Raw genomic sequence first — 17052 nt, forward strand, 5'->3', positions numbered from 1 at the left:
TATCCGCTCCTTATATTATTACTTTTATCGGGCGACATTGTCGGGAAAAAACCTGCTTTGTGTACAAATTTCCTATTTATGTTGGGTCACCTCTCTCTCTCGCTTCTGTTCCCTTTGTGTCCTGCCAACCAGCAATCGATGGATTGAGCCGATAAACCCCTCACTAAACGTAAACCCCACGCACACGCACACACCACACACACACATACACATTACGCATTACACACACTTTCCGTATATAAAATGAAACATTTTTCGGTTTTTGTGCACAGACAAAATGCGTTGTTAAACATGTTTTGGGTCAATATCATAAGCCATGATAGTTATAAGCCACAAAATGTTAGACAAACACTTAAGCAGACACTGAAAGATGATAGTGGATTGTGGATTTCTGGCGAGGAAGAGGGGGAGGAAGGGGGGAATGGAGCTGGTTGGGATCAGGGGAATCAGCACAAAATCCATTCAATGCCATAATAGACACAGAAAATGTTCCACCTTCGCTCTTTCGGAGGGGAAGGGCTTTCATCTACGGGTCTGCCGTAAAAATGAAAACCACAGAAATTGCATTTTTCGTCTCGACAGTTTTGTGGGCTCCCCAGAAACTCAGACAACCCGAAATGTGTATATGTGTGTATGTGTGTGCTTATTTTGTCATTTACGTGTATCCCTTTTAATGCGACCCAAAAAATTAGTTTTTATTGTCACACAAGGACGGCAGCTGTGGAAGAAGTCCTGTCGGGGAGTCCAGTTATTAAGCTTTTGTCTTTATTTTATACGTTTTACAATCTCTGTGTCGTTGATGCTGACAACCGGGGATGAGGTCCTGAACCAGGACATGTGTGCGGTCCTTCCGATTGAATGTGAGTGTGCGCATTTTGTGGCCGCCTCTAAATGTGTTAAATAATTTCGTGTGTGTGTGTGTGTGTGTGCGGCTTATGATTTCGATTCCCATTCCGATTTCAATCCGGACGGAGGACTAGGAATGTTCTCCAAATGTAATTGCCTACTAAGTGGATGTAGCCGGGGCATTTGGTCAATGCCATCGATTGTTTCGACTCAAAGTAGTCGGTGAATTGTGGCTGCAACTCTTAATTGCAACAGAGTGCCCACACAGGCGCACTTTCCCAGGCAGTCATGTGCAAATTGTGATTGTTTCTGGCTCTCGATTTAGTCTCGTACCAGTCCAACCAGAACAGCTCCGATAAGCCGTCACAGTGTTTTAAACTTCCAGCCGGACTTTAATGCCGCCAATATGGACCACAACATAGAAACACTCGGCCGTTAATAAAGTTCAATTTTGGTTACACAGCAGCGGCAGCAGGAAGGCAAAAAAAAAAAAAAAAACAGGAAAAACAAAAAATAAAATGCAAATGACATTGGCTTCAGCTTTTTTTTTAGGGGGGCGCGAGCCGGTCGTTGCGACTTGAAGTGCGTTAAATTTATTTATTATCATTGTCAGCGTCATCATTTGGGCAAAGTGTCATTTAGGCCGGGCCAAGGCGGCAACATGCCGCAAAATGACAAAACGAAGCGTAAAGCGAAGCAGGCGGCAACAAGAAAAGCCATCGCAATTTGCCTCTGCCGCACAAATAACATCAAGTTTAAAGCTAATGGCGGGGGCAGAGTTTCGCTGGGTGGGTGGTGGGGAGGGGGAGGAATAAGGATCCCAAGGACCTCGTAATCGAACCAAGGCAGGCGGCGAAAACGAAAAGCGAAAAAAAAAGAATCAAGAAAGAAAATAAGGAAGACCGAAATCGTAACGAAAGCGAAACGCGGCAGGCACACAATGCATGTGGCAAGTGGAAAGTGGCAAAATGTTTGTGTAGCCAGGAGTTGAGTTGCGCTAAGGTTGAGTTGAGGAGGGATGCCGCAGTCGAGCAGGGTTGGAAATAATGTACGCATTAATTCCTCATTTAAATTCAGCGGCGCGTACAACGCATTAGTTGCCCCACAGCCACTTTCTTACTACTTTTTTCGAGGAGACACTTTTCGGTGGCGCGTCCTCGAGAGTCCTTCGATTGGCGCTGCCTTAAAAGCAGAGATTCCGCTCCTGGCGAAAGTGATCCTCCTTGTCCTCCTGGTGCTCCTTTGAAGCAGAACTACTTGTGTGTGTTTGTGTGTCGAAGTTCCATTCCATTCGGAAATTAGCATAATGCCCGGAATTATGCAATGCTTTTCCCGACTCTCCTCCAGCTCAGTTGCTTAAGTGCACTTCCAACCCGAAAACAAACAAACAAACTGGCAAACAACTGCAGCGGGCTTTCTGCGGGGCAGGTCAAGTAAATCAACGCATTACACTTTGTAATGTGGCTGGAATAAGTTGGTAGGAGAAGGGAGTTGGGAGGAAAGGAGAGGGGATGGTGGCAGCGTGTTCGGGTGTAAGTGCAAATGCAGTGATAATGCCAATAATTCAATTATCCTGCTGCGTCCTTGCCCCTGTCGCCTGTCACCTCTCGATGGCCAAGAGCCATTCAACTACCCCGCCAACCTCCCTGTTAGCCCACAGCTCCTTGTCTGGCTTATTGTTATTGCCAAATCGAGTGACTAGTGACTGGCTGATATTGTTGCTGCTGCTGCACTTACAACTCCAGAGATTGCAGCCACTTTCTGCCCCCTGCCCCCCGCAATCTCCCCGTATTAAGAAGTCACTTAGCTGACAGCCAGATAACAAGGAGCTGCATCGCTGGCAGTCTCAGGATTTTCAGGACTTTCGGTGGGATTGGGGAAGGAGTTGGAGCTGCGCAGCAGGACGTAAATTGAAAACAATAGTTGCAATCCAAACGACACACGAAACGTATCAATCTGTGTGTAATCTCCCGGCATGTGTGTTCAGATATAAATATGTAAGGCATACCATATAGTGCAATATTTGTAATATTTGCGACAGTGAGTGAGAGATTTGTTGGCAATATTACACCTGCAATAATTGCACTGATTTGTGGGCTATTAAATGTTTTAAGAAGAGATTAGTCTGGATTAAAATTCAAAGTTAATTTTTTGAAAGTTTCTTGTAAACAATTTAATTGTTTCAAATTTAAACATACAATATTTCATATGGAAGAGCATCTGTCTGTCTAATATTCCAATTCGATATCCAATGCTCATCTTTAAGAGAAAAAGCCATCTTAAAGTGCCTTCTTGGCTTCCATTTCGAGCGGCATTAATTGTCGGCATAATTTCATTACGTTTCGTTCATTAAAACTTTCAAAATGGAGGCAGCCAGCAAGACAGACACAAATGGAGAACGGAAAAATGTTCGGCGAACATTTCCCTTGAGGGGCGAGGACTTAAGGCCCTCGCTGGAATTATGGCTCATTAAATGACATAATGCAGGCGGCGGCGGCGGCGGAGAAGCCAAAATTGTATTTGTGTAGCGCTTTTTCGGCAATGGCAGATGCTTCTTGTCCTGAGTCCTGAGTCCCGAGTCCTTGGTGCTTGAGTCCTTCGCTTTCGTGTAACCACAGGACGATTGCCGCCCGCTGGCGTCGGCTAATGTCTTTCTAATACACAGACACGCACCGCGGAGACACTCACACACACGCACTGAAATCGCAGCGGGACACCAAGGACACCAGGAACATCCAGGACATCCAGAACATCCAGGATACTTGGCAGACATGTGCCGCATAATAGTCACGGCTTGATTTTTCTCGCAGCCCCAACAGCTTTTCTTTGAGGCATGCGTATGTTCCTTAACTGCCGTTGCGTCTTTTTCAATTACACACATAATTAAATATGTTCCGCCCACCAAGGCGGTTGCCCGGGGGCGTGGCATCCCGCGGGGATTGCCCCAAAGTCAGTGTGTGTGTGTGTGTGTGTATTCCAAGCAGACAAATACTCCAAATCTCTCCCAATTGTGCGATTCCTACCCCCGACTGCCATATCGCATTTGTGGACTTTAATAAACATGCTAGATAATTAAATTTAATCGCATGCTTTTATTTTACATTAGCATGTGTGGGCACACACACACACCCACACACACCCAAACACACACTTTGAAAACCCGGGGAAAATGACAGACTCTATTTGCTGTGGCCAAATTCAATTTGCCACCAAAGTCCTGGATCGCTTGGTCCTTGGGCAAACATTTCATTTCATCCGGTTTGGCTCAAAATTTTATTTGCCCGAGCCCCACACAATGGGAGTTCTCCTCCTCCACCTCCACCTCCTCGAATCCTCTCGAGAACTCAAATGCTCTAGACTAGGCAAACAATTTGTGGTTAGATAATTGCTAAAATTTAAGGATTCCTCTGCATTTTTCCCTCGTCTCGCCTTCAACTTCCTTCTATAATTTGCTTAGCCTAAAAGTGGGGATAACATCGCCTTGCCTCCACTTTCCGTATCTGCACAATATCTCTTTGCCGTCCCGGTAATCTGTGAGCCAATAAATTTATGCCGAAATATGTCTATTCTTTTTTTCCGGCTTGTCAAAATCTTGGTTCCACTTTGCCCGGGGATATAAATACAATTTGCAGGTTTTAATAACCGCAGCTGTCACCACATCGCCTAAGTGCAGCGCATAAACCAGCTCAGAGTTAAAACACAATTCCACCGCACAGGACCAGAAAGTGAAAAAAAAAATAAAAAAGGAAAGGAAAGGCGATGGGAAATGGGAAATGGAGAACCACAATTTAGGATCAGAAACAGGAGCTGGAACAGAAATAGAAATAGAAAACGAAACACAAGGCAGACGGCAAATAAACGCCACGGAAATGAAGATTTTTATGTGGCCCAAAGTGGAGCGACATAAATTGCTGGGAAAAAGTGCGCAAAAGTGTTTTGTCGTCGCCCTCGCACCAGTTTCCCAGTTTCCCAGTTACATACATCGAGTGACACCCGTACCAGTATACCGTATTCGGGATTTGTACCTTCACACACACGCACACATCCAAAGGCGGGCAAATAAATTTCTATTAAACACAAATGAGCAACAGCAGAAAAAAAAGTTTTTCTAAGAAAAGTAGAAAAGTTTTACTCCCACACACACATGACAGAAAAATGTTTTCTCCTTCGCGCAGAACTTTGTGCCAACAATAATTATGTTGATTACAACAAAGAGCCAACTTTTGCCCTCTTCAATCTGCTGCCAAGTGTTCTTCTTCTTCTTAGTCTTCAACCCTCCTCGTTGTTGCTGTTGTTAAGGGCTTAAGTAGGAAAACCGTCAATATCCATAATTATATACATACATGCAGGTTGTTAGCCAGAATTGCGGATATTATTTAACATATAGGTACCGAAGTATTTCCCATAAAACCAACTACTCTGCTGTTTTCGTTTAATCTGTGCTTCACTTTGGGGAAATGAAATATTAGCACACACATTTTCATATTAAAGCCGATCAGAGACTGCTGTGCATTTCTAATTGACGGTCGGCAAGTGGTTGCAATTAGATTTTGCACTTATCAATAATAATTCGCATTTTGCGAACCAATTTCACCGCCCGCAAAGCGTGCAGTATCTGCATGCGGTTTTCAGTTTAATTAAAATCCTCGCATTTAGTTGTTGGCTTAAATCCAACTAGCCAAGCGCTTTTTCGCAATACAACAAACAATACCGGCCGTCCTGGCAACTAACACTAATTATACTAATTACCGAGCGTGAGATAACGCATCATAATTAGCTTAATAATTGAGTTTTAACATGGCGCAATATTGTTTTGGCAACGTGTGTTGTGTTGTTGTTGCCGGCCAACCGACGAAGTTGGCTTGGCTTTTTTACAAATTGGCCGGGTCCTGAACTGCACACCCGCTGGCCATCAATCAGGTGAATCCGCAGCCACCCAAGTTGAGCTAAATCTGGAGGGGGAGTGGAGTGGAGTCCTTGTTTGCCAGCAGCAATTTGAAAGTCGCGTCTAATCTTTGGCCTGTTGGCTCACGTGATTTGTTTGCAGCATCGCCGGGAGCAGCGAAAGCGCCAGCGCATAAATCAAAATGCCATTTTTGATAGTACCTTCCCCCCTTTTCCCCTTTCCCCTTTCCCCATTTCCCATTTCGACTACCTGCCACCCCCGAGACAATATATCAAATTGCTTTTGCATTGCGCGCATGTAACATTTTATTTAGATTTCTGCTCAAAGATTGAACATCCCCCCACTTCGCCGCCTGCATTGTCTGAGTGAAAATAAAGGAAAAGCGGCGGGGAAATGCAGTGGCAGCAGCAGAAGCTGCGGCAGCGGCGGCCGCCCATTAATCATGCTGTATGTGCTGAGGCCAAAACCGAAAGTCTAAGCCAGATCCCAGCACCCCTTGGCCATTATCCCGATTCATAAACCATTATAGTTTTCCCTGTTCTCCGTGCGACGAGTCGAGTCGCGTGAAAAGGGTTGTGGAAATTTATGTGTTGCAATTATTTTCTTGAAATAACACTTAAAGTGATTTACGCGGCGGGCATGTGTGAGCCGTAAAAATGGTCAAAAGGGGCTTTCTCCTTCCCCTTTCCCCATTTCCCCCATTTCCCCCATTTCTCTTTCCATATTTTGCTGATGTGCCTGCTTATTCCGCCTCATTGGCTTTTTACTCGGCGCTTTGCATCGCCCTTAATAAGATTTGTTGGCACCCCCAATCAAATTGGAATGCCTCCGAAAAGGTTCTGTACAAATGACTGGGCAAATTGCCCGTCATGTGCCTTCAATTTGTTGTGGGTGACTTTAAGAGACACATACTCGAACCCACTCGATGTTGCCACCTTGCCCCTTAAATAAGTTTCCTCGTATATTGAATGCGTTGCATCAAAGGGGCGTGGCAAGTGCCGGCGGCTTGTTTGCAGTTTGCTGTTTACCGTGTGCACTTTCACGTGCAACGAGTTGCGAAACGAGTCCGCAGATCAAAGGAATTGGGGGTAACCCAAACCATCAGCCAACCCAACCCAAACCACCCAATTTCATGTGCACTTTATTGTCGCCTCCATTAAGCGACGTCGGGCGCCCCAAAAAGTATGCAACTGGCCATAAATTCAATGCGCAAAATTATTACCTGTAATTGCGCCAGGCATAAAGGCATAATTTGAAATTTATGTTTATGTTTCTGGCCGCGGGCAGCGTCCCTAAATTATCGGCTTAATGTGCTCGAAAATTCCGGCAATGTGTACGCCGGGCAAATTGAATTGGACCAACCCAGAGCCAGAACCAGGACCAAAACAGTTTCCCCATTAACCTTGTTGCGCCCTAATGGACCGACTTTTCATGAACTCTCACCTTCTGCTCTTCTCCTCCCTTGCAGACCTGCTACGAACTGGAGCGCTACCTGCGGGACGAGCCCAAGTTGCAGAAGAAGCGACACAGCAATTTGGACAACGCCTGGGACATATTCTCCGCACCCGCCCGCCTGCTCGAGGAGCTGAAGATCAAGGAGCAGCACCTGGACACGATCTCGACGACCTCCTCGCTCTCGTCCATCTGCTCGGGGATCTCCTGGGACAGCAACGGCTCCCAGGGGCTCAGCTGCTCGGTGATGGTGAAGCAGGAGCGGATCGACGAGGAGGACGACGAAGTCGGTTGCGATGACAAGTTGAGTGTGTTGCTGGCGGCTCCACCTTCGGCCATTTCCCCCAATCCCAGCATCGGCAGTGCGGGCAACATGACGCCCACCAGCAGCAGCAGCAGCAGCAGCAACAGCAGCAGCAATAGCAATAGCAACAGCAATACCAGCAGCAACACCAGCACTAACAGCAGCAACATCATTGCGAGTCCGCTGAGCAGTTTGGGCAGCGGCAGCACCATCACCGTGAGTTCCCGGAACAGTTCGGCGCCGGGGATCAAAGTGCGAGTGGTGCAGGCCAAGAGCCACCAGGGCAGCAGTGCGAGGTTGCACTTGGGGCACGTTCAGGACTTTGTGCTGCCCACGCTGACGCCGCCCTCTTCGCCAGAATCCACCCTCCGCAGCCACAATTACGCCCAGCAGCTGGAGGCCAACGATCTGGCGGCGCTGATACAACAGCAACAACAGCAGCAACAGCAACAACAGCAGCAACATCAGCAGCAGCAGCGACCTGTACAGCAGACGAGCAACTCCACACCCGCAACAGCAATCCTACGATTCACCAGCCAGAGCAATCCCACAATGACGCAACTGCAGCAGCAGCAACAGCAGTTGGCCGTCCAGCATTTGAGCATATCGCCGCAGGCCCTCGGCCACAGCAGCAATGGCAGCAACTCGCCCAAGAGCAACAGCAGCAGCATCAGCAGCAGCAGCAGCACCAGCAGCATCAGCAGCAGCAGCAGCAGCAGTAGCAGCAGCATCAGCAGCAACAGCAGCAGCAGCAGTAGCAGCAACGGCGACCAGCCGACACACAGCAACATTCCGCGCAGCACCATCGTTCGACTTACAACGGCCAACGGGAAGCCGGGAGCGGCTGGCATAAGCCTGGCCCGCGTGATTCAGATGCAGAACAACGGCAATGCCAATGTGGCAGCCGTGCTGAGTGCAGCGGCCAACAGCAGCAGCAACAACAACAGCAGCAACAGCGGCAACTCCAGCAGCAGCAACACCAGCGGCAGCAGCAACACGGCGACATCGCAGCAACAGGTGCTCGCGCAACGCGCTGAAAAGTCATCGAACGGTGAGTTTGGTCGAAACTTGACCCAGTTTGTGCAGCAACACTCTTAACCCTTCACCTTTAACCCTGAATGTGTGTGTTTTTGTTGTTTCGCAACCGCAGGCTCCTCGAAATCGCACCACCCGCGCCAACATCACAGCGATCACAGCCCGGACGCCAAGCGGCGGATACACAAGTGCCAATTTCTGGGCTGCAAAAAAGTCTACACGAAGAGCTCGCACCTGAAGGCCCACCAAAGAACGCACACAGGTGAGTGTGATGGGGGATTGCCCCTTTTTCCCCAAAAATATGAATGAACTGAGGAGTACATGCGTGTGTGTGTGTTTGTGTGTGAGATGTGCAACTGACAGATCTGAATTTCCAACTGCCACAGTCGGCAATTAAAAGCGTGTGCCACGGGGAGAGGCCGAAAAACCTCAGACTGCCGCATGCAACCTACCATGCAACCTGCAACCTGCAACCTCACCTGCTCCTGCTCCTCCTCCTGCTCCTGCTCCTGTTGGCCCAATAAATCAGAGGGCTGCGACAACAATGTCCCCGACAGAATTCCCTCGGACAGGCCGGAGTGACATGTTGCATTGTTTGACCGACACCGTCCTTTGTCCACCACGTCCACTTGCCACAGACTTGCAGTCGCGGTGGCAAAGCCCGGCAAAAACATGAAATGGGTGGGATGTTGCAAGGGGAGGGGGAGGGGAAAGGGATGGGGAGAGTGGCAGGATCATCCGGTCTCGGCCACCGGCAATTGGGCACCAAAAACAACCTCATCGCCTGACAGCAGACGTTGCTTGAAATTTCAATAAAAATCGCATAATTCAAACATGAAATATTGGTCACACGCACAGCCATCTATGTATTTGTGTGTGTTTGTGTGTGTGTATGTGTGGTATGCGTTGAAATGTAATTTTATTACGACCACATTCGAACACGAGAGAGCAAATCTATTGATTTGTGCCCCACAGAAAGCGGATGTGTGTGTGCGTGTGTTGGCTTACAAGAGCTCTGCCAGCGAACACTTAACCCATAAAATAGAAAACCAAATCCATTTCAAGTTCTGCCAAAAAGTGGGCAGAAAAAAGTTTGCAGTTGTCGGCGAACAACATTTGTGCGCATTCAGTTGGATTCACCACACAGAAAAGTTTAAAATATTACTAGTAATTGATTTATTTTTTATATTTGTGAATTATATTGGTAATTTAAAGTATAAACTAGAAGAAAACTTTCTGCTTGAAATCAATCTTTAATTAATTAGGTATAATATACGTACCATAACAAGCAAATATTTTTTCATGTGCACTCTGAGAATTTTGGTCTCGCTCCGCTTTATGATTTTGGTAGATTCATTCTTTGTTTTGGCTTGTCAGTTTTCTTGGGGCGGCCAACAAATCATTTGGCACACACTCAAATGCCAGGCAAATGATTTTGCAATGCCTTTGCCAAACAGTTCGCACAGAAGGAGGCTGACTTTTGACCCGTTTTCGTATCCGAATCGAATATACCCTGGATGAGAAATGGGTATTATAACCAGCTCTGTGTGGACTTGTTTACTTATGCATGCAAGTGTTTTTGGCCAAGCATTGCCCAAGTCCCCAGTCTTTAGTCCCATTTGGTTCTTTGCAAGCCCAGCATGTTTTGCCGGCAAATGAAATTCGGGCCTCGGATATTTCTCACTCAACTCGACAATGGCTGAAAATGGGGGGTTGGGTTTGTTTGCTCAGTGCCCAGTGGCCGAATGTTGGTCAAAGTTGCTCTGTTCCCAGCTGAATGGAGGCCCCTTGAAGGCGTGGCCATCATCAGCACATAAGCAAGATTCATGTGCGGCTCAAGGCTTTGAGGGGAATATTCGCCCTGCCTTTCTGGCAAATGTCAACAGCAACAACTTTCTGTGACAGCCGCAGGATATTGCTCAATTTATAAATTTACTTTGGCCCCCGGCGGCGGAGCTTAACATTTTAATTAACATTCAATTCCGGACCCGGCCGCCCTTGTTGTTTGCCTCGGCCGCAAGTAAGCCAAAAGCCTTTGGTTCAATAAAAATCCATAACAGTTAAAGTTTTTGCTCATAATTTTCAGTTTATCTTGGCCAAGCCAAGCCAAACCGAAAGACCCAACTAAATTTTAAAGAGTTTGCCCATTGTTTTGTTGCCTCAACAGCTTTAAGTGCTAATTTCCCAGACAAACTTCCATAGTTTGCCTTGAACCTGAGGAGTTTTTAATTAATTACACATGTTCAACTACTGGAAGTGCAGCAGGGCAGATAGGGAAGTCCAGGGAGACCAATAAATCAAAAGCCAAGGTGTTGGCCCGGCGATAAGATTGAAACATTTGATTTGGCCATAAAAAGCCAGCCAGCCAAAAAAAACGAGAAAAAAACGAAAAAAATGTTATGAAAGGAGCTGGGCGAAAAAGGAAAACGTAATTATTTTAATGATACCATGGAGACCAGGCGAGGTTTTTAAATTAAAGAAAACCTAATGAATTACGTTTTTTGCATGGCAAATGAAGCTCAGCGGAGAATTTCATTAGAGAGGCTCCTAGACGGAGCGTTCTTTAAATGTTGTCGCATTCGAAAAGCGGACGCATGCGAATAATTGATGACGAGCTATTATTTAGTTGCCAAACAGTGTCCTTGAACATTTTCGCCAGGACGAGAGGTTGGTTGACTGGTTGGTTGGTTGGCTGGTTGGGCGAAACAGACAGTGAAATTAATTTGATTTGGGTTTTCGAGCGCACTTCCTGCGTTTCCTCCTGTGGCTTTCGACCGTTTCCATTTGCATGTTGCCGTCACCATTTAATTAGAAAGCCATTCAAGCACATTGGCCACACACACTCCCACACACACACATACACACATACATATACATGAGAGAAATATATCGGCGCAATTGAATATCAATTAAAGCGACATTCGGCGAAATAAAATGCTGCTTGGCAAACTTTGGCCACAAACGATTTCAATTAGTTAAGCGCAGGCGGCTATAAAAATGCCAAAGCTGCATGCAACCAGAGTCTGGAAAAGCTCGCGAAAAACCGGGAAAAACCTCGAGACGCCGGAGCCGTTAAGAAAAGATTACAAGTGCAATCAAGTGAAAAGACGCAAACAGACCATAAAAATTGTGTTGAGTGCAAAAGCCGAGAAGGCATCGAGCAGCTCCATAAGAAAAAAATGGGGGAAAAAAAAAGGAAAAGGGCCAAGCCACCGAGGAAAAGAGATTCCTCAGCTATTTTCCCCCGTGCCGGCGTTTTCCCGCCAGTGCATTCTTTCCTATTGCCGACTGAAATTAAAACCCAGCGCCAAGTGAAATTTATAAAATATTAACTGGCTCCATTCGCCGCTCCCTTTTGCTAAGCGGCTGCAGTCATCGCAGTTGGTTCTCCTTGGTGGCCGCCTCCTTATTGCCTTTAAACAATTTACAAGTGCCGGCTTTATGGCCTGCCAGTGGCACAGAATCGCAGCTGAAGCTATCAATATATATATATAGAGTATATACAGACAAACGGCTGAGGTTAAGTTTTAACTGCGTTCGGCTCAATAAATTAACATGGCGACGTCTCGGCGCGATTGGGGGAAATAAAAGCAGGCGAAAATCGCTTAACCCAGTTGCCGATTGGCTGGCTTTTTGGCCAGGTCCAGGTCCGCCATTCCATCGCGAAGCTAACAATGTCAGCTCAGATGACTCGCCATGAAAACTAATTAAAGAGCTGCCCGCTTTCGCTGGGAGGCCAGCTGCCTATCTTGTTCCACATGCACGCCATGGCTCGCTTTTTGGCCTGGCCCGCAGTAATGGCCAATAGCCAGGACCTGAGTAATGGCAAAATATGGGGAGTTGTCCACAGAGTGCATCTAAAAAGGATAGGGAAGAATAGTAACAATTGCTTAGAGAACAAGGGTTTATTTTTAAATCATATGTGATTATTTATTTAATATGTTTTTTAGCTTGGTTGCTTGACAATCAATTTAGTTTTTATATTAAAGCTATGGTTTCCAAAAGAATATTATATTATTTTCTTTCCCTTCTATCGTATTGCTTGTATATCGCTTGTTGTGGAAAGAATCTAACTTAATATCCCAAAAAGTGTATACAATTAGTCAGTCTTATCGGCTTAACATTTTGTTGTTGGCTCGTTTCGGTTTCATTTCGTTTTTGGTTTCGTTTCGTTTGGCCGGGCCACTTCAATGGCCAGATAACACGGCCATTTTGGGTGCTTTATCGCTGCTTTTGCCCCTCGGTTTGCCGACCGCCCGCTGCCAGCTCTTTTGCCGTTTAAATGCACTTCAATACGAGACTCTTGGGGGTCGCATCCTAGATCTCTGGGCCTGCACTTTGTGCATTTGACGCTGATTTACACAGCCGAAAGGACTGCAAGGGAAGGCCAGGGAAAAGCGAACTCAGAAACGGGGAAAAACTGATAAAGAGCGAGGGAGGAGTACGGCCAACAAAGTGCCAAAGACAACGATATGTGTGAGTGTGCACTCGTTTATTTATTGCCAATGCTTCGATTCCCAAACAGTTCTGACAACATGCCAAAGTGCAAGTGGCAGTCGCCCACATACATTCACATTATGCTCACAAACAGAAGCAGAGTTCCACCAAACAGAATCCCAAAGATATTCGCCAGCATATTCACTGTGAAATCAGTTAATAACTCGCTTATAAGCAAGAAGAATTATAAAGAAATTAAAAAGAAATATTAGTTACTTATTCAAGGACCGGGATAATCAATAACATATTTATCACAGCCCGCATTTACATACTACCCACCAATACATAAGCGAGTCTGCACACACACACACACAGATACATAAACGACTTGAGCTATGGCCAAGTGTAAACAAATGGAAATTAAGACAGCCGGCAAGTCCAAGCTCCGGTCAACGGAAGGGTTGGCTCGGGGAAAATGGCCGGGGTAAATGGGAGGAAAGCCGCAAGTGCATAATGTGAAATTGAGCACGGAAATATCACACATTTCCGCATGCATTAAGTTTTAAGCCAAGTCTATGTGTGCGTGTGTGCGTGTATCTCTGTGTGTGTGTGTGTGTGTGGTATGCGTTACAAAGTTTTCCACTCAGCTTTATGCATTTTTCTTGGCTGTCGTCGTCTACTTGCCGGTTATCTCGCTCCATTTTCTTTCGGTTTTTTTTTTTTGCCGCTGCTGGAGCGGCAGCAACGGCGGCAATTTCCTGCCTCGGCTGCTGTTTGTCTTTTAAACTGAAATAATTTTCCCATTTTTTTTCGGAGGTCTGTGGGGCTCGGTTTTGTATTTTTTCAGTGTGTTCTGGCACTGGGCCTGGCTTACACCCCGCTCTATTCAGGTCTTTCTCGCTCTGGCCCTCGCATTTTTAGGTCTCTCTGCTTTCTTTCTTTCTTTTTTTTTTTTTGCTTTGTGTGAAATTACAACTTCTGCATTTCCTTTTCCTTTCGGCTGGCTGCTTTTCGCCATGGCTCTGTTTCTGTTTCTGTTTCTGATTCGGATTCTGGCTCCGTTTTCTGGCTATGTTTCTGGCTCTGGCTCTGGTTCTGTATTTGGTCCTGGATCCTGCGCTGCGCGGGCTGGCTTTTGGCGCTACTCCGCTTGTATCCTTTGAGGCTTTTGGCACGCATGAAAAATGTTGGCAAAGGACCGCGCTTGGCACACCGTCGACGTCGACTTTAGCATCATTTCGTTTCGTTTCTCTCAGTTCTGTTCAGTTCAGTTTCGCTCCGTGTTCCGTTTCGGTTTTAATTTTACAGTTTTTCATTTTTAATTGTCTTAAATTCCTGACTGTTTGTGCGTTGCCCCGTTTTACCCGTTTTTCCCCCCCATTTTCCCCAGCTTTCTCCACCGCTTTCTCCGCCCCGCCCCGCCGTGTTTACTCATGTTTTACTTTATGCATATTTCTCGTCCGCGGAGCGCCAGCGTCGAAAAAGTTTTTTCATTTGGCAGGCGCGTGCTAAATAAAAAATGTTTCCCCAAACTCTAGCCCCTTGCCTCCCCGAGCACGCATATTTATGCGCTTTATTGTTTGTGCTGCTGCAGCGAAGTAGCGTAGAAATTGCAGCCACTTTCCACTGCGGCAGCTCCCAGACACTGAGAGAAAAGGGGGTTGTCTTGAAGGAAGAGTAAAGGTACATAAGGGAAAGAATTTTTCTTACTTTGGAGTTCTTAAAACATGTTACTTCTCTCAGAAATGAATTAAGATAATATAGAATAGAAATAAGTTTAAAATATTACCTTAATCTTATTCATTCAAGAAACCAAAATATTTGCTTCTCTGTAACTTAGCTCTAGCCAATTTGGATGTAACTTATTTAATAAGAGTTTCCCGCTTTTCCCTTCCCTTTGCAGGTGAGAAACCGTACAAGTGCTCCTGGGAGGGCTGCGAATGGAGGTTCGCGAGGAGCGACGAGCTGACCCGCCACTACCGCAAGCACACGGGCGCCAAGCCGTTCAAGTGCCGCAACTGCGATCGCTGCTTCTCGAGGTCCGATCACCTGGCGCTCCACATGAAGCGCCACATGTGAGGCGAGATATAAGCGGGGAGAGCGGGAAAAGCCAGAGGCGGAACGTCCAGGACGACGGAGGAGTTCAGCGGAAACTGTGTGCCATCAAGGAGCGATGAAAAACTTGCGTAACGCTAATCAAAAACCACTTAACTCGTGGAGCAGCGAGGGGTGGAAAAACAAAAGGAAAAACATAAACAAAACTACAAAAAAAAAAAAACAAAGAAAACATCACAACACAAGCACAAAGATGGAAATTCAAGTTCTCTGATTCTGATTGATATTTGTGTTGCCATTATTGTCGCCGTTATCGTTTTCGTTATCGTATGGTTATCGTCGTTATCGTTTCAATTGCAAATTCGATTTGTTTCAATGCCTTGTTAAGTGTAAGTTTAAGCTAAAGCAGCATTACGGTCGCATTTCCCCATTCACACCTAGCATTTAGCCGCAAGTTCTGAACAAACAGCAAAAAACGTGTACAATTTACCAAAGCTAAGCAGATTTCTTTATTTAGTGAAGCAGCAACAAAAACAGCAACCGCTAGAAAAAATGAGAAAAAAACCTAGTAGTTTAATGCAAAAAAAAATAATATTTTTGTTTTCATAATGTGAACACTGCCAAAACGAAAATGTAAAAAAAAACAACAACAAAAAAAAAAAAAGATAAAAAACTAGAAAAAATATATGTATATGTAAAAAATTAATATAAATAATTAGTTTCATATTTCCGCAACAGTAAATAGAAATACAAATACGAAAAAAAGTAAAAGTGCAAAATATGTTTTAAACAAAACAAAACACAAAACGTTAATCATGCTTACTTTCTTAAATTAATTTTAACTGTAATTTAAATGTTGCCTAGGTCTGAATATCATTTCACCGCATCACTCAAAATTGAAAGCTATTAACATTAAAATGAAATCAACGACTAAATTATATTTCGATTGATATTCGCTAATTGAGAAAAAAGCAATTTTGTTGCTATGTTTTTAAAGAATATACGTAACTATTTAATTTACACAATTTCTCTTATGCATTGCCTAAGTGATGAAAAGTATTACGAAAACACTTTGATATGTTTACCTAATTTAATCAAAATTTGTATTCTCGAGCGAAAACGAAACAAAATTTATCTTCGACTTAACATACAAATTCTTCTTTATGTGCCTCATTAATCTTAATTTAATCAAATCAATCAATTCCTTTTAGCTAAGACATTTTTTTCGATACCCTTTTATTTTTTGCGGTAAATTAAAAATTTTTTAGTTCTTTATTTTTTGCGTGCTGCTTTTTTATTTTATAGTGTATCATTTCCTCATATTTGTTTATGACTTGTTTAATTTTTAATTATTTTTAAATAAAGAAAAAACTTGTGAAAGCGAACGTTTCCACGGACTTATCATTTTCCACCAGCACCCCTCAGCAAATGAGACACGACATCAAAGTATACAACGTTGATCGAGAGCAATATGCATGTGCATATCGGTCAATCATTATGGTTTGTGTGATGAGAAATTCTGTGATCCAGAGAACAACAACAACAAAATAGCTAAGGCAAAGAAAAAAATAAATGAAAAACCAAAAAATCAATGGCAAGCAGGCAATCAACTGCAGCACACACGCACTCAAAATGCGGAAAATATAGGGTTATAGGGATTGGAACTTTGCCAAAAAAAACGCGAGTCCTCTCCAATTGCTCCCAATAAGGAGCATGGGAATTTAGTAAAACTCTTGATATATATAAATGTTTATGTACATACGAACACGAAATACAATTTGTCTCCTTTTTCTAGCTTTATTCTCACTGATTGTCGATGAAAAAAGGGACAGTTTTGACGATTCTGATTTGTAATCGTTGTCGATATCAATATGTACGTGTGTTGCTTGTGCTTTGTGTCCTTTGAGTGTTATCGTATTTGTATGTACCGATATATCATCAGATGAACGCGCCACAAACTGAAAATCCCAAAGGCCCCAAAGGGCCCTTCCAGTTTCAGAATCCCGTTTGGCTTCCA

The 17052-nt window shown here is 44.8% G+C and overlaps 1 protein-coding gene across 1 annotated transcript in view; it reads left to right on the plus strand.

Moving 5' to 3' along the window:
* The window catches only part of LOC108086608 (Krueppel-like factor luna), a 119102-nt gene extending 102682 nt beyond the window's left edge, over positions 1-16420 (plus strand). The window contains exons 3-5 of the mRNA XM_043208334.1: positions 7221-8559; positions 8659-8805; positions 14884-16420. Coding sequence (XP_043064269.1) covers positions 7221-8559; positions 8659-8805; positions 14884-15059 — 1662 coding nt within the window. The 3' untranslated portion in view covers positions 15060-16420. The remainder of the gene's footprint in view (positions 1-7220; positions 8560-8658; positions 8806-14883) is intronic.
* The last annotated feature ends 632 nt before the right edge of the window (positions 16421-17052 follow it).

The sequence above is a fragment of the Drosophila ficusphila genome, unplaced genomic scaffold (genome assembly GCF_018152265.1).
Source record: "Drosophila ficusphila isolate 14025-0441.05 unplaced genomic scaffold, ASM1815226v1 contig_414, whole genome shotgun sequence".
Classification (NCBI taxonomy): Eukaryota; Metazoa; Arthropoda; class Insecta; order Diptera; family Drosophilidae; genus Drosophila; species Drosophila ficusphila.